General features: G+C 39.7%; 1 protein-coding gene across 4 annotated transcripts in view; it reads right to left on the bottom strand.

The window, feature by feature from the left end:
* Nucleotides 1-18,528, bottom strand: part of SPATA16 (spermatogenesis associated 16) — a 237,896-nt gene that overhangs the window by 10,782 nt on the left and 208,586 nt on the right. For all 4 annotated transcript variants that reach the window (XM_070465891.1, XM_070465890.1, XM_070465892.1 and 1 more), the window contains one exon: nucleotides 16,659-16,742. In XM_070465891.1, the coding sequence (XP_070321992.1) occupies nucleotides 16,659-16,742 (84 nt within the window). The remainder of the gene's footprint in view (nucleotides 1-16,658; nucleotides 16,743-18,528) is intronic.

The raw sequence follows: 18,528 nt of genomic DNA, 5'->3' as shown, positions 1-18,528 counted from the left end.
GTCCATTAGAGCCCTTAGCATATTAATCATTGTTGTGTTAAATTTCTAGTCTGATAATTACAACATCTCTGCCATATCTGCTTCTGATGATTGCTTTGTCTCTTTAAATTGTGTTTTTCACCTTTTGGTTTGTCTTTTAATTATTTTCTTGATAGCTGGACATGATGTACTGGGTAAAAGGAGCTGCTATAAGCAGACTTTTAGTAATGTGAGGGGAGGGCTTCCCTTGTGGCCCAGTTGGTAAAGAATTCACCTGTGATGCAAGAGTCCGCCTGCAATGTAGGCGACCTGGTTTCGATTCCTGGGTTGGGACGATCCCATTGAGAAGGAAATGGCAACCCACTGCAGTATTCTTGTCTGGGAAATCCCATGGACAGAGGAGCTTGGTGGGCTACAGCCCACGGGGTTGCAAGAGTCAGGCAGGACTTAGTGACTAAACTACACAATGTGAGGGAAGGGGAAGCATTCTACAGTTCTAAGATTAGATTTCAGTCTTTTACTGAACCCATGCCTTGGACTGTGAACTTCACAAGTGTTCCTCAGTTCCCCACCTACTCCTCCTTATATGGGACAGGTTGGCTAGTGTGGGCTGGAGTTGGGTATTTTCCTTTCCAAGGTCACTTAGGCCCTGATAATACCCAAAAAGGTATGCTCTGTTTAACTGGTTTCTTCTGAGGGCAAGCCTTGCTAAGAAGGAAAGAGTGTTTTAGCATATTTCAGAGTGGTTCCTTCCAGAGGCCCAAGGGGATTTTTCTCTGATACTTACCATGAACTCCTGGAGGTAAATTGCGTAATATTGCATAACTCCTAGACTGGGTCCCCTTAGAGTTTGTAATACCCAGAGTTGTCTGCACTGAGTCCAAATTGCACTGTCCAGCAATTTGTCAATTATAATTCCAGCTTCACAAAGCCAGTACTGGTTCCCATGGCAGTTTCTGCTCATAAGTCTCTGCTCCAGAAAGCCATATCTCCCTGTATTAATCTGTTTGTCTCTCCTGTCTTTGGAGCAGTGTTTTGTCTTGTGTCGTCCGCTGTCTCATAGATCCAAGAAGAATTACTGACTTTTAGGATAGAGTGGTGACTTCCCAGCTCCTCATATGTAGAACCAAACACAAAACTCCATGTATATTTAGAATCATATTAAACAATGTTGTTATTTTTGCTTGAATCATCAAACATAATGAAGAGGACAGTTTGTTGTTTTTACTCATATTTTTGCCTGTGTTCTTTCACTTTTCTTGATAAAGTTCTTTCTTTTATTGTTTCCTTTCTATTTAGGAAATTTTATTCAGCCATTTTTTTTCTTTTTTTTTAGGGTGAGTTGGCTGATGACAAATTCTCTTAGTTTTCTTTCATCTGAGAATGTCTTGATTTCCCCTTAATTCCTGAAAGATATTTTTGCTGGGTATAGCATTCTGTGTTGACACTTCTTTTCTTTCAGTATTTGAAAAATATACCACTTATTTCTGGCCCCAGTTTTTTTAACTGAAAAATCCACTGTCATTCAAATTGTTTTTCCCCTAATAGTTAGTGAATCATTTCTTTTTTTTTTACTGCTTTCAAGATCTGTCTTTGTCTTTAGTTTTTAGAAGTTTGACCATGCTGCATCCTGGTGTGAATTTGAGTTAATCTTATTTGGGGTTCACTGAAGTTTTTCAGTGAATTTATATGCAGAGTACATCATGAGAAATACTGGGCTGGAAGCAGCACAGCTGGAATCCAGATTGCTGGGAGAAATATCAATAACCTTAGATATGCAGATGACATCACCCTTATGGCAGAAAGTGAAGAGGAACTAAAAAACCTCTTGATGAAAGTGAAGGAGGAGAGTGAAAAAGCTGGCTTAAAGCTCAACATTCAGAAAACTAAGATCATGGCATCTGGTCCCATCACCTCATGGGAAATAGATGGGGAAACAGTGTCAGACTTTTTTTTTGGGGGGGGGCTCCAAAATCACTGTAGATGGTGATTGCAGCTATGTAAAAAGACACTTACTCCTTGGAAGGAAAGTTATGACCAACCTAGATAGCATACTAAAAAGCAGAGACATTACTTTGCCAACAAAGATCTGTCTAGTCAAGGCTATGGTTTTTCCAGTGGTCATGTATGGATGTGAGAGTTGGACTGTGAAGAAAGTTGAGTGCTGAAAAATTGGTGTGTTTGAACTGTGGTGTTGGAGAAGACTCTTGAGAGTCCCTTGGACAGCAAGGAGATCCAACCAGTCCATCCTAAAGGAGATCAGTCCTGGGTGTTCATTGATGTTCATTGATGTTGAAGCTGAAACTCCAATACTTTGGCCACCTCATGCAAAGAGTTGACTCAAGTTGGAAAAGACCCTGACGCTGGGTGGGATTGGGGGCAGGAGGAGAGGGGGACGACAGAGGATGAGATGGCTGGATGGCATCACTGACTCGATGGACATGGGTTTGGGTGGACTCTGGGAGTTGGTGATGGACAAGGAGGCCTGGCATGCTGCAATTCATGGGGTTGCAAAGAGTCGGACACGACTGAGCGACTGAACTGAACTGAAGTTTTTCAGTCTCTAGTTTCTTTCTTTTGCCAAATTATGGAAATTTTCAGCTATTATTTCTTTGGGTACTTTTTCATTCCTATCCCTTTTCTCATATCTTTCTGGGATTCTGAAAACATGAATGTTAGATATGATGCTATAGACTCACAGCTCCTTGAGGTTCTTTTCATTTTATTTTCTGGTCTATTTTCTCTGTTGTTCCAGTTGGGTAATTTGTATTGTTTTATCTTCATTTCAGACTTCCCTGCTGTCTCAGGGGTAAAGAATCCTCCTGCCAATGCAGGAGATGTGGGTTCTATCCCTGGATTGGGAAGATCCCCATAGAAGGAAATGGCAACCCACTCCAGTATCCTTGCTGGGGAAATCCCATGGACAGAGGAACCTGATGGGCTACAGTCTATGGGACCGCAGAGGATTGGACACAACTTAGTGACCAAACAACAATCTTCTTTTCATTGATTATTTCCTCTTCATTAGGCTGTTGAACCCCTCCACTGAATTTTTCATTTTGGGTATGGTATTTGCAATTCTAAAATTTCTATTTGGTTCTTCTTATGTCTTCCACTTCTTTGCCGAGTTTCTGTCTCTTTTTAAAAGATATTTATTTTTGGCTGTGTTGGATCTTAGTTGTGGTAGGCAGGCTCTCAGTTCTGGCGCTTAGGCTTAGTAGTTGCAATGTGCAGCCTTAGTTGCCCCATGGCATGTGGGGATTGACTAGACTAGGGATTGAACCTGTCTCCTCTGCCTTGGAAGGTGATTCTTAACCACTGGACCACCAGGGATGTCCTCTCTATTTTTTTTTAATTGAAGTATAATTTATATACAATATTAGTCACAGGTGAACAACATGGTGATTTAAAATTTTTATAAATTATACTTCATCTTTAGTATGAAATATTAGCTATATTCCCTATGCTGTGCAATATATCCCTGCAGTTTATTTTGTAAATGGTAATTTGTACCTCTTAATCCCCTACCTCTGTCTTGCTGCTCCCCTTCCCTCTAGTTTATTTTCTATATCTGTGATTCTCTTTCTTTTTTGTTATATTCATTTGTTTTATTTTTTAAATTCCATATATAAAAGATAAAATAGAGTATTTTTCTTCCTCTGACTTATTTCATTAAGCATATACTCTCTAGGTCCATCCACATTGTTGCAAGTGTCAAAATTTTATTCTTTTTTATGGCTGAGTATGTATGAATATACATACATACATATATACACACAATGGAATATGTGTGTATATATGCCACATCTTATCTATTCATTTGTTTATGGGTACTTAGATTGTTTCCATATCTTGGCTATTGTAAATAATGTTGCTATGAACATTGGGGTTGCTATGAGCATCTTTTCAAGTGAATGTTTATGGGGTTTTTTGGATCTATACCCAGAAGAGGAATTGTTAGATCATATGATAGTTCTACTTTCAGTTTTTGAGGAACCTCCATACAGTTGTCCATAGTGGTTGCAGCAATTTACATTTCCACCAAAAGTGTACAAGTGTTTTCTTTTCTCCATACCCTCACCAATATTCCTTATTTGTATCCTTTTTATGATAGTCATTCTGACAGGTGACCTCACTGTGGCTTTGATTTGCATTTCCCTGATGATTAATCATGTTAAGCATTTATTTCATGTGCCAATTAGCTCATCTATTTGTATTCTTTGGAAAATGTCTATTCTAGTCTTCTGCCCATTTTTAAATTGGGTTGTTTCTTTTTTTGATATTGAGTTGTATGAGCTGTTTACATATTTTGGATGTTAACCTGTTATCAATCATATTATTTTCAAATACTTTTCTCCCATTAAGTAGGCTGTCCTTTTTGTTTTGTTGTACATTTCCTTGCTGTGAAAAAGGTTATAAGTTTAATTGAGCCCCATTTATTTATTTTTGCTTTTATTTCCTTTGTATTAGGAAACATATCCCAAAATATTGCTACAATTTATGTCAAAGAATGTTATGCCTATTTTTTTTCTAGAAGTTTTTGCTTTCTAGTCTTCATGTCTTTAATCCATTTTGAGTTTATTTTTGTATATGGTTTGAGAAAATGTTCTGAGTTCATTCTTTCACATGTAGCTGTCCAGTTTCCCCACCACCACTTGGTGAAAAGATTGTTTTTCCCCATTCATATTCTTGCCTCCTTTGTTGTAGATTAATTCATCATAAATTTGTGAGTTTATTTCTGGGCTTTCTATTCTGTTCCATTGATCTATGTGCTAGATTTTTGTGCTAATACCATACTGTTTTGATTACTGTAGCCTTGTAGTGTAGTCTGATGACATTTTACAATTTGTTTTAAGATGTTTCTAGTAGCTTAGATATTTTTATGATGGCCTCTTTAAAATCTTTGTCAGAATAGTTATAATAGCTCTAACATCTTTATGTTAGCATCAGTTGATTGTCTTTTATCATTCAGTTTGAGATCTTCCTGTTTCATGGTATGATGCATCATTTTCAGTTGAAATCTGGACATTTAGGATACTAATATTATGACAGCTGTATCCTATTTAAGTCTTCTGCTTAAGCTGAATTTTTCTGACCATGCTATGGCAAAAGATGGGAGGGGGCATTGCCTCATTACTGCCAGGTGGGAATAGAAGTTCACATTCTACACTCAATCTCCATTGATTTGAGGAAAGGGTTCCTCATTACTTTCAGATAGGGATGAGCATTCAAACATTCAAGCTCCTCACTATGTTTGCACGTATAACTCTCTAGCAGTACCTCACCACTACTCCTCATGTGGCCTCCACTGACATCACACTGAGAAGGGAAGCTCATGATTGTTGGGGGCTGGTGAAAATCCTGACCATCTACTAGGCCCCCTCTGACACCATACCTAGTGGGGATGAACATTCAACCTCCCTATTTGGCTTCTTTGACACCAACCTTTTAGGGTGGGAAGGCTGAGACACCTTATGATAGCCCAGTGAAAGTAGAATTCTAACTCACTTGGGCTTTGTTGATGTGGATGGGGGTTTGGATTTCCTTTTTGTTTTTCCCTGTGGTGTTTGGCTGGAGTAGAATGATTATTTGCCTAAGAACTTTCCATCTTCAGTGGTTCAGAGGTAAAGAATCTGCCTGCAATGCAGGGCACCTGGGTTGAATCACTGGGTCGGGAAGATTCCCTGGGGGAGGAAATGGCAACCTACTTCAGTATTCTTATTGGGACAATCTCATGGACAGAGGAACCTGGCAGGCTATAGTCCATGGGGTTGCAAACAGTTAGATACAACTGAATACTGAGCACAGGCTGCCTTTTTCCTTGTCCTTTGGCTGGAGGGAGCAGGATTTTGTTGGGGTTTTTATTTTATTTATTTCTGAGTTACCAGGTTTCATCATCAAGTGTGGAATGTCTAAAGCAAAAAAATAAGTAAATAAAAGAAAATCCAGTGAACTCATCATCATGTTATTGCTCAGGACTCTAGGTCATTTCTCTTTTCTCATTCCACCTTTCAGCATCTTATATTTGTTTTACATATAATGTCCAAAGTTGTGCTCAATGTAAGGAGTAGGGAAAAGCATGTTTCCTCCATATTCCAATAAGTGGAAGTCCTCCATCACGACTTTTAAAAAGTGATTTCTGACCTTTATTCCTCAGGAAGATGTATTTTTATTTCTTGAATCTGTTTTCCCAGTTGCTTCTAAAGATTGTTATCAGTATAATGAAGTGAATAACTGAGGCTGAAAGGGGTCTCCTCTCCATCAGAGGTATTAGGAAGTTAAAAGCTTCTTGATTATCTTTCAATTCAATAAGAAAGAAGACTAACTTTATCCTGTCTCTGGGTTGGGCTTTCTAATTTAGGTCCAGATTTCACCAGCCGCCTCATGTTCTCCAGAATCTCTTATCCAGCAAAAAGCCATTTAAGCAGAGTACACATATGTTTTACATACACAGTCTTGATGATGCTGAGAGATACAGGTGTGTTGGTGCTTGTGGCATTTGTGTGTGTTTTAGATTATGGTCTTGTTCCCTCCTGCACATGTACCACTTTAAGAAAGTTAGAATGATAAATGATCCATACCTTCCTTTAGGGCTGCATGTAAAGGCAGTTTTTTTTGCCCTTCTCCAAAAGATGAAAAGTATAATGAGTCCACTCTAAATGACTGAATGAGCCACAAGTCAATTGCTCTGAACTTGTTAATCCTACTTTCAATACAGAATGGAGGATGTCCTATGGTTCATTTAGCTACCAAGTGGTGTAAGCTGATATTTTGTTATTCTCCAGAATTACAAAGGATTGCAAAACTTAACCTATAAATACATGCAGTAAGATGCTGACTGCCAAACAAAGGAGATACTTAGGTAATTTAGAGACAGTAACTTTTAGAATGAATGGCAAACTCACTCTTCAGTTCAAATGAAATTGAGATATATGTTCCCCTCCCTTGCCCCAGAATATTTCACTGAACTTCTGAAAGATGCATTTAGAAAAGTTTTTACAGAGATAAAAATACTAGTAGGTTTGGAGTAATATGAGTATTTCCAATTTCTGCTTTAGTCACTTCCTTATATTATTAGCTCACTAGTAGGAGAGGCAGGGAGGGACTCCTGAAACTGGAGGAGTAAACGATGTGCTGTCCTGTCCGGAACATATGCCTCTGTGCTGGGAGGTAAGGTGTGCAGAGGTTACAGGAATATGTGCTTCTGAAATTATGTTTTCATGGAGATCCTGGTGCATTTCAAAGGGCTTAGTTAATGCACCAGAAAGTGTAAGCCATAGTAGAAATACTACAGGAATGAGCAGACTTCCAAGCTGTTCTCATGGGGTTCTGCTGTTGCAGGGAGGAAAATGGTGCGCTCTCAAAGCAACCTAAACATCTAGATCTGTAAGGGCAGACATGGTGAAGGAGGACAGGAAGAGTACCATGTTCCAGGGGCTAGTGGGTACCATGCTTCAGATTTGGTCATGCATCTGCAGCAAAGCGGTCTGGATAAGTCACCATCTGGTTCTGTGAGCTGTGATCTAGAATAGGATGGCTTGCAATCCTCCTATCGCCACTCACTTCTGAAAAGCAGATTCAAAGATTGTCTCCTTGGTTGTCTTACGGAAATCTGAGCTTGGGTCAGGCAGTGTTCTTTGCGCCATTAAATTTTAGTAGCTGCATTTGGTTTACATAAGTGTTCTAGTTAATGACTAGGAACAGAGCCTTTGACCCAAACAAACTTGATTCAAAACCAAACACTGCCCCTTCATTGTAGGCTTGTTTCCTTGTTAATTCTACAAAGCTCTTTCCCTCATTTTCCAAAGGAGAGATAATGACATCTCTCTCATAGGATTGTTGCAGTTATTAAATACAATCAATTCTTGAAGTGCTTCACATATACAAAGAGATCAGTATTCATCACTGATGATGTTTGTCAGCACCACATTGTTCATTTTTTATCACATTGTTTATTTACCTGAAATAATTTTTTCTATAGCCTGTTTCCATTGTAATAGTTATTAAAAAGCAAACTTTAAACAGACTAACATAGTTTGAGAATTTGTTGGATATCACAGTATTTTATTAAGTATGTAAGGACCTAATCAATGGCTGATTAGTTTTTTCTACCCCTTGATAAACTGGTTAAATAGCACAGTTTCTAGATTCATGCTCCCTAGATGAGAGCCGTGATAGATCCGACTCCTACACAGAAATGTTTCTGCTGCAGAAATTTCTTGCCAAATCATCAAAGTTTCAGAATACTTTTAGCCAACAAAGTATATAAGAGGTATTCTCAGTTTTGGAGGAAAGGCCAAATACAGGTGGAAAGTGAGTGACTAGCAAATGCAGCTATCGAAAATATTTAACAAATTAACCACATACTTTTTCCTTTAAGTCAGAGGAGAAAGATTTTGTTAAATTTACGCGGTGATTGAAATTCACCATGTATCAGTATTTGGAGCATTGCACACTGGCCAGGGGAGAGGTCTGGAACTGAGGCTCTCGGCTTTCTCTGCTTGCCAGGCTAGACGGGGCTTTGCTGTCTGTTTGAGGAAGGTCTCCCTCCAGGTCTGATGGTTGCAGGGCTCAGCCTCTGACCATAGTCAGGAGGCTCTGCCGGGGCTTCGGCAAAGTCTCCTCCACTACAGTTGCTCGTCTAGACACTTACTGGCACAGACTCATTGTCCCAGGAATTGCAGTGATTTATTTATTCCAGGTGCCTGGCCTCTTCAGCCCCTTGGGCCTTGCCTCCCTGCCTCCTTCCCCTCAGCACGGTCAGCAAAAGAGCACTTGGGTTTCTGTGCACGATCTGCATTATGCCGTGGACGGAACTGCTTAGCAGTGCTCGGAGCACACACCGTAAAGGAATTTGGGGATATGCTAATGAAGAAGCCCATAACCAGAAGCGGAAAAGATTCATAATCAAATTGCAGTAAATCTGTGGAGACTCCTTAAAGAACAAGACACACAGGAAAAGCCTGATTGCTGGAAAAACTGCTTTGCAAATGAGCGGTATGGTTGCTGAATCTTTGACAAGATGGCAGTCCTGTCAGACAGACACAACTGCAGGCCCCAACTGCGTATTAGTCAGCCCAGATGCTTGGCCAATGAGTGCAGTCTCTCTCAGCAGAGTTGCTGGAAATACTCAGGTTTGAATGCTGATGTGGAAAGTAAATAAAATGCTCCACTTTGTTCTTTCCTCTCCCTCTTGATTGGTTAACTGCCCCAGCCCATCTCCCCAGTTTGTGCTTTCCCCTGCATGGTCTGCACATGTCAGCAGCCCTTGCACAGAACAGAGTTGCTAAGTGATATGCAATTCTATCCCCCTTTTATCTTAAAAAGCAAATGAGTGAATCAATGGATTTCATATCTGTTTGACAGTGAGTATGATTTATAAGTTAAGATTTTGAGATAAAAAGGAACCCCCAAAGCTAAATATTTTATAATAAATTCACATGGATGCTTTAAGCTTTAAAGTTTAAAGATATCCACCTAAACTCCATTTGTTGGATTCATGAAGGATTATGATGTACTGTGTTATATTTTATTATTTGAAATTTTAAGGTAGCATTTTTTTCTCATGAAAATTCATAGGATCATGATTAGATGCTGAAGTATCTCTCATTACTTTTAAAGTAACAAAGTTTTATTTCTCTTTATTTAGTCTCAAATCAGATCTAGAGGCATATCAGAATAAGACAATATTTTATGTCATACCAGATTAAATTTTGATCCTTGCAGTGTGAAATTTAGACTTTGTAAATGAAGAGCCAATAACTTTGTCTTCTGAATTGTAGACACTGTTGCTTAAATGTTTCTCTAAGCTGAGTTTCTGGTGAGAAGAAATAAGAATGTTCCAACTTAACAGTTGGCATCTTTTTTTCTTTAAAAAGACTCCTTTTTCTACAGATTTCTTTTTCTATTTCCTTCAGGTTTAGTGCATTATGGGTCTTAGGAGTCAATGCACAGTAACACAAAATCTTAGAGCCTGAAGTTACTAAGTATGTGAAGACACTGTATTTCTCAGGAGGCTGTGATTTGCCCAAGGTCCCACAAGTGGGACCTGAATTCATGGTTGAGAATTTGCAGATTGAGGCTTTGTGTGGTTTCTGGTTACAGATGGAGAGCTAAGGAACAGAGGAGGAGGAGCCTATGCCGGTGGATTAGAGAGGGAGGCTAAACCAAAACTTCCTTAGTGGCCTCTGGCTTAGATTGAAAGAACTTTATTTTGAGAACTGAAGACAGACAAACTGGACAGATTTTACTTTGATTGGAGGTCACCATAACTCCCCTTTTGGCCTCATACCTGAATGCTCAGCCATACATAAAATAATGCTGGTTGGTTGGGCTTTTTCAGTTGCACAAAGCTTGGGCTTCTATCAAGAAAGAGATTAGGCCCTAAGGTTGGATCAAATCCTGATTCCACCACTTACTGACAGTGGGATTTTAGGAAAATTGCTAAACTTCTCTGTTTATAATAAATTATGCCTTTTACCCTATGTGAGGGTTAGTGAGTTGGTGTAAATCAAGTGAGTAAGAGTGTTGGCTTGTATTAAGAGCTCAGTAAACATTAATTCTTCTTTCATTTTGATGGTCTGACTTTCAAAAGACCCAGTTTTTCAGAGCAGAGAGGGGATTTTGAATCTTAGTTCATTATCCTTATTTTACAGATGAGAAAACTGAGGCCTGGAGAAAGGATGTGGCTTCGAGCTAATTTGTGACAGAGCCAGGTCTCTGAATGTTAGTTCAGGATGTTTTTTACTGTATTAGCCTCCCTGTAAATAAGCCTTTGTTCTTCTTGTGGATAGAAGACAGAATCTGACCACTTCTATAGCCACTGGGTTCAGGGTTCAAGCCACCAGTATTCCTCTCCTGTATCACTGCAGTTACTCCCTGACTCTGCCCTTGCCCTCTTCAGTATAGTCTCAATTCAGCAGCTTAGAGTAGTTTTTGTTTTTCTGTTTAAGGCATGACATCCTCTCCTCTCTCGTTTCATCTACTATTACTCATGTCATTCTACTCCAGTCACCTTGCTCTCCTTGCAGATCCTTGTACCTGGTCGGCACTCTCCAGTCTCAGGGTCTCACATTTGCTGTTTCCTTTACTTGGAATGCTTCTCACCAGATATCTGCATGGTTTGCATTTTTTTTCAGATATTCATTCAGTCGTCACCTGAGTGAATCCTGCCCTGACTATTCTATTGCGGTTGCAATCATCTGCTACTCTCCGTTTTCCTTTCCTGGCATGTGTTACTTGTATTCCATATTTCTCTAGATAGTTTATTGCCTACTTTTCTGCTAGCAGAATGCAAATATCATGAGGGCACTGCTTTTTCATGGCTGTATCTCCAATGTCAGGAACAGTGTCTGCCCCAGACACTGACTGCAGGAATGAGCTGTGTGGTAACAGGACCTGTTATTCAAAAGGGTGTATTTTCTCAGATATTTTTGTTACAGACTAAAGCTAAGCAAAGTGTGATACTCTTATTTAAAGAATCCTATTGTGGCAAGGGACTTTCCAACACAAGAAAATTTACCGCACCTTTTAAAAAACCATAATCTGCTTATTTTTGTATTTGTACAGCTAAACCAACATACATATATCTTTCTGGAGTTAATTACTGGAAAGGAAATACTCTGTAAAGCCAAACCAAAACAAGAGTCACTTTCCTAAAACTCTATAAAGAATACACAGTGTTTTAGTTCTGGTGAATTAGAAAATAAACACAATTGTCACACTCTTTCTGGGTCCTTAGAGAAATCTCAAAGATAACAAAATAGAGACAGGAGGTCAGCACTCATGAATCAGATTTCATCTTGATAGCCTTTTTATAGACCTATAACAAAGTGAAACTCTGAAAATTGTGTTAGGTAATAGGGATTCTGACAGACCCTTTAACTCCATGGAACTGGGAGGTGCTGCTATAATTCTGCTGCTTCAGATGAAAATTTCAAGTGTTTTCATTAGGTACAACAGCTGTTTCTATTACAGATAACAGATCTCAGAGGTGGTGATGCTGATATCAACTTCTAGTGGGCTCAGAACAGTGTAGCTTGTACAATTAGCTTTTTTAATTATTTTTTTTCTGCACATGCAAATTAACTCTGTAGCAGTAAAAGGAAATTACTTACTTGCTACCGGAATCGTCTGAAAGTGATACGATCATGCTTTGTAGCGTCACATTAACCAAATTAAAAGCCCTTGGGAAAAATTTGGCACCCTGTTCCTTCCCATTCACATCTTCCTAAAGACCTCTCAAGAGCTTCCATTTAGAAAGCTGGGATCATTACCAGGGCTTTTAATTTGGAAAGATTGGCTGCTCACCAGTGAGTCTTTCTAGTTACCGGGTGGTTGGGTGGAGTGGTTCTGAGGTGTTCCAATCTCAGAGGCCTTGAACTTGACTATTCTCCTGACTCCTGCTTGCTTGCAGATGTCTTCCAGTCTGGGGCCCCGATCCATGGCTCCACTGCTAAAGCTTATCTCTAAGATGGATGCTATCACCTCATTCTCTCCACAAATGCACATATCACTCCATTTTGAAAAACTGAAATATGTTTCTCCAATCCTGTGATTCAGGGCTGGCCTATGACTGCTTTGACTGATAGAATATGGTGACAGTAGCTATCCTAGATCTGGACTTAGTCTTTTAGAAGACTGATGGTTTTTACTTCCTTTTTCTTGAGATACATCTCTTGGAACCCAACTCTTGTGCTATTTAAAGCCTAATTCACATGGAGAGGCCATATTTAGGCACTGCAGTCAATGTCTCAGCTGACTAATATCAAATATCAACCATATGAGGGAGCCATCCTAGAGTTGAGAACATTTTAGCTGTCAGGTGACCCCAGCCCAAGGCACAGAAGTCATCTGATTGAACTGCAGGAGAGATACCAAGCAAGAACCACCTGGCTGAGTCTAGTCAACCCATAGACCTGTGGGAGATAATTTTCTCCTAAACCACTATATTTGGGATAGTATTTAATACAGCAGTAGAGTAACTGCAGTGAGGACAAAGTGTGAAACTGCTGGCTAAGTTCTCCTGTGAATGTGGACATCAGATCACTAGCTTAGGGTCAGGTGAAACTTTACCTACAAAAGGCAGGCAGGTGTAGACAAATGTCAGTCACTCTTCCACCTTTTTGGCTGGAATTTCATAATTGGACTATTCTGTTATCTCTTGGATTTGTAAATATAAATACTTACTGTACAAATGCAAATATTTCTTGGAGGGATACTGGTTTAAACCAGGATACAAGGGTACAGCAAACTTTTTTTGTTTTCGGGGCTTCCCTGATGGCTTGGTTGCTGAAGAGCCTGCCTGTAATGCAGGAGACCCAGGTTCAGTCCCTGTGTGGGGAAGATCCCCTGAGGAAGGGAATGGCAACCCACTCTAGTATTCTTGCCTGGGGAATACCATGGACAGAGGAGCCTGGCAGGCTACAGTCCATGGGACCACAAAAAGTCAGACACAAACTGAGCGACTAACACTTTCACTTCACTTTTCAGATAGCAAATATTTTAGGCTTTGTGAGCTATATGGTCTTCATGGCAACTATTCAACTTAGCCAAGGTGACATAGATAATATTTAAATGAATGGCATGGCTATGTGCAGTAAACTCTATTGACAAAAATAAGTACATGGTTGGTTTTGGACCTATGGGCTGTGGTTGGCTACCCTCTGTGCTAAACAATTCTTTCTGTAGTAAGCACAAATATTTAATTATATTGCTTGACTCCCATGAGCCTTGGGTTTGGTTTACCTCTAGCTTTGGTTTGCCCTATCATTCCTTCTTAGTCTCTTTTGTAGAGTTTTCCTCCTAAATTTAAAATGTGCTCCTCAAAGCTGTTTTCTCATTATTTGCTCTTTCTCTGCCATGCCACTCACTCAAGTGATTTCAGTTATCACCAATTTGCCAATGATTTAGAGATCTCTATCTCTATCCAGTCTTCTATTGAGAACTCCAGACTCCTATATTTCACCTTGGATATCTTGCCCTAGTTTCAATACCCTAACTTCAATGCACTTTTGTGCCAGAGACCCCATGGACTGTAGCCCACCAGCCTCCTCTGTCCATGGAATTCTCCAGGCAGGAATACTAGAGTGGGTATTCATTCCATTCTCCAGGGTATCTTCCTGACTCAGGGATCAAACCCAGGTCTCTCACACTGTAGACAGATTCTTTACTGTCTGAGCCACCAGGGAAATCCAGTTATTGGCCTTTTGTCCCTAACCCCAATGGGGCTTCCCTGATAGCTCCGTTGGTAAAGAATCCACCTGCAATGCAGGAGACCTGGGTTCCATTTCTGGCTTGGGAAGATCCCCTGGAGAAGGGAAAGGCTCCCCATGCCAGTATTCTGACCTGGAGAATTCCATGGTACAGTCTATGGGGTCACAGGTCGGACACAACTGAGTGACTTTCACTTTCACTTTCACCCTTTGATGCTGGGGCTGGAACTCTGTAAACTCCATTTCTGTTTTGCCAGCTCTTTGTCTCCATCAACAGGGGGCGATAGAGGGGCACTGTAAAATCAAAGGAGAAAGGAGGGACTTGCTGCTTCTTGTTTATTTACTGCGGACTTCCTGTCTTTTTGGGGTTCCTGTGAGCATCTATTCAGTAAAGGTTCTTTTCTCTAGAAATATACATTCTTTTCTGTAGTGGCTGTGAAATCTAGTTTTCCCAAAAGTTGCCAAATAACCTCCATTAAAACTGCTTTCCTTCCCTCCCCATCAGCACTAGTGGGTTACTGCCCCCTCCTCAGAAGTCTTTCACGACCCCTCCTCCAAGCTCGGGGACACTGGTATCAGCTAAACACTACCTCCTAGTAGGAGATCTGAGCTATGGCCCAGCCGGTCCCAACTCCAAGTTTCAATAATTGCAATCTCTTCCCTTTGATTCTCCAGCCCTTAAGGGATAGTAGCTCTTTCTTTTAACTGTTCCATTGTGATCAATTGTTTTCCTTTTCAGTTACCTAAATTTTCATACCCAGTTAACCACCCTGTATATTAACTTCCTTTTCAAATGCCTGGTATGCTTTCTGTGGATTCTGAAAGTGTTTATGTTCTCAGCCAAAAGCTGCTTCTTTGAAGTGTTTCCTTCCTTCCTTTGTACCAGCAAACTTCTCCCTATTCCCCACCTGGTGGCTCAAGCCCAAAGTCTGAGCGTTGTTCTAACTTTTTCTGTCGTCTAAACTCCCACATGCAATCAGTAAATAAGGCCTGTGGATTTGCTTCCTGAATATTTCTTATATCTGCCTGCTTCTCTCCATTTCTGTGCCCACCAAAGTAGATTATGCTACCACCTTATAACTGACCTCCCCAGATTTCTGTAGCCTCAGTCTGTTATCCCACCACAGCCCTAGAGATATCTCAAAAATATTTACCACATAAATACTTCCTGAAACATTCTAAATCCTGAACATAATTTATAAGACCTTCTGTGATTTGATTTCTCCTGCCTTTGCACTTCATTTTAAAACATGTTCCTTGTTCCTTTGTCAGTTTTACCATGCTTTCTTAGCATTCTTGGTACAAGGTTTTTCCTCCGTGTAGAAATCTCCCTTTTTATATAGGTAGCTACTACTATCTTTTGAATGTTTTATAAATATCACTTTCTCAGAGATGGATTTTCTGACCTCTCAGACCAGATTATATTCCTCTATTTGTTCCCATAATCACTGAACATCCACTTTTAAAATACAATATTTATAAACATTTAAGTAGCTGCTTCTTTCCTAGGTGGTAAGGCCCATATAGGTAGGGGCTGTGTTTGTCTTGCCCAGCAAAAGGTCCATAACACACAGTGATCTTTCAGGCATAGTAGATATTCAACAAATATTAGATGAGTTCAGTTGATTTCTGTTCTATACATTCACCCTAGGTTCTCTGAATTGAAGAGACACATTTCTCTGAGACACAGAAGAGACAATTTCTGCAAATGCATCAAAATCCCTCATGGCTGACTTTACCTCTTAAACGGAACAGTTTTTTTCTTCTCACATCTCCTGACACCAGTCTTCCCTTGCGTGTTCTTACCAGGATTGGAGGAGACTGAGTGGGGAGTACATTGATCAGAATTTATCACTTTCATCTGGACTGTAAACCAACACCACTCCTTCCTACATTGTCAGAAGGTCTTGTGGTATCACACAAGTCTCCTGAGTAGCTGGGGCCAGGTGCATGTCAGGGCTTGTTTTGTGTAACTCAGGTAACCAACGAAGAGATGTTCTCCGACTTGTTAACAACCAGTATGTCATCTCTTCACCCCAAACATCAATGTAAGAGTTTTCTTCTGGTTCCCTGAAATGTAGCCATTATTCCCCAAGTGCCAATTACAGGAGAAAGGGTTGGGGAGCAAATTGAAACATTGATGAAGGGGCTTTAAATATATATAATAACCAATAATGAAGGAGGAGATAATGAAAATATAACACAAAAATGAGCATGATAAGAGACCCCTAAAAGTACATGACCACAGTCAGAAATGCAGCAGACCTGAAGGAACAAATTAAATAAATGTCCACATTTCATCTTGGTTATACTTCCAGGGAGAGAGCTACATTTGTTTTAAATAAAACCACCAATAAAACAAGCTGAGGGACTTTCTTTTCTTTTTATCTTTAAACAGATTTGACCCCAAATGGTTATTTTCTTCGAGAATAATATATCTTTTTCTCCTTCCACTGAAAGTTTTACCTTTTGAATTGTATTCCACACACGTTCTTTATCGTTTCTTCTTCCTTCAAGGGTGTCCATAGCATCTGCCATTAGTGACTGCAGCTGTGGCACCAAGATAAAAATTATCAGTGTGGAATTCACAAAGAAATAACTTCTCTAAATACACAGATTAAAACCTAATTAAAAAATCATTTGTACGCTGATGATTTTATTACTCATCTTCCTGACAATGAACACTGCCACCTCATTGCTGCTTCAGTCATTACCAAGTATTATTGCAGATATAAAATATTGAAACAATGGGAAGATTCTTCTTGAAAATTTGTAGAAAACATATAGGTTTTAATGTAGTGGGCGTTGATGTTTTATGAAACAGATTTGGGTTGTAAAGAATGAAGGCAGTAGTTAATTCTCTTCGGAAATGGCATGTAGTACATGAACGCGTTTTAGTGTTTTCTCCTGAGGCTAATGTATCATAATCCTAGGCATCATGCAAAAACTCACCAGAGGACCATACTAGAGTTGCGTTGTTTTATTACCTCTTAAAGGATCTAGCTCATCGAAGTTCTTTTACCATTCTTTTCTTTTCTAAAATTTCAAAATAACCAAGATTTCTCTTTAGGTTCCACTTCAGAGGCGAGTTTTAAAATTCCACCCTTTGCCCCAAACTGCCATCAGTTCAGTTCAGTCGCTCAGTCGTGTCCGATTCTTTGCGACCCTATGAACCGCAGCACGCCAGGCCTCCCTATCCATCACCAACTCCCAGAGTTCACCCAAACGCATGTCCATCGAGTCGGTATTCCAATTTAAAATAATTCTACACACACGCTGGGGCTTTCCAGGTGGCTCCGTGGTAAAGAATCTGCCTGTCAAGCAGGAGACATGGGTTCAATCTCTGTGTTGGGAAGATCGCTTGGATAAGGAAATGGCGACCCACTCTGGTATTCTTGCCTGGGAAATCTCATGGACAGAGAGGCCTGGTTGGCTATAGTTCATGGAGTCACAAAGAGTTGGACACGACTGAGCAACTAAACAGCAACAGCTCCACACAGACGATATATGTGCCTGCAAAGTAATGAGGCCACATCAAGCCATGTGACATCTGAAGCTGAAAAAGGAAAAGTTCTCTAAAGAAGAACAAATGCCAGTTCAGTTCACCATGGTGTCAAACGTTATGATAATCTTAGATAATCTTTCTGTTCTTTAGATATTTGAGGTAGGGAGTTGTGTCACTCAGAACTCTTCTACTGAGTAGTCACTGTTTGTGTAGCATCACAAAAGGGATTTCAAGGATATATTATCTAGGTTAACCCATGCTTGGAACTTGGGAAGTAAAATCTATTAAGATGATGAAATCTTGAAAGATACATGATTTTAAAAAATATTTGGTTTGCACATATACATCCCTTTACGTTTACTTTTTTTTTTCTTGGTAGGTATATAAATTATGGGACACAATTTATATGTCCCATGAAATCTTATTTTTCAAGGTTTCAGGTAGTCGAGTATAGCACAGATATATTAGTTAGGGATGTCAGTAATGCTAGTTTCATGCTCTTTTGATATATTTAAAAATATAAGAATTTCCAGAAAAAAGAAAGCTGCAGATGTGTGGTTAAGAAGACCTAAGTGCAGAAAACGCTCCTGTATTTTTCATTTAAATCTTGAGTGTGCTTTTCAGGAAGACAGGATCAACATTGTGCCAGCTTCTTAAATTAACATTTTCTTTGCTTTCTCTTATCTCAGAGGAGCATTAATCATCTAAAATTGGCTATAATATGCACTTTGAAAGCTCCACAGTTACTACACTCCTGAATGCCTTATGAATGGTAGGATAAACACTTAGCCTTTTAGAAGGCATTCTGTGCATAAAACCATACAGATTTAT

Source organism: Odocoileus virginianus, chromosome 4, assembly GCF_023699985.2.
Source record: "Odocoileus virginianus isolate 20LAN1187 ecotype Illinois chromosome 4, Ovbor_1.2, whole genome shotgun sequence".
Classification (NCBI taxonomy): Eukaryota; Metazoa; Chordata; class Mammalia; order Artiodactyla; family Cervidae; genus Odocoileus; species Odocoileus virginianus.
The sequence above is the reverse complement of the archived record's forward strand: the minus strand, read 5'-3'. Positions and strand labels throughout refer to the sequence as shown.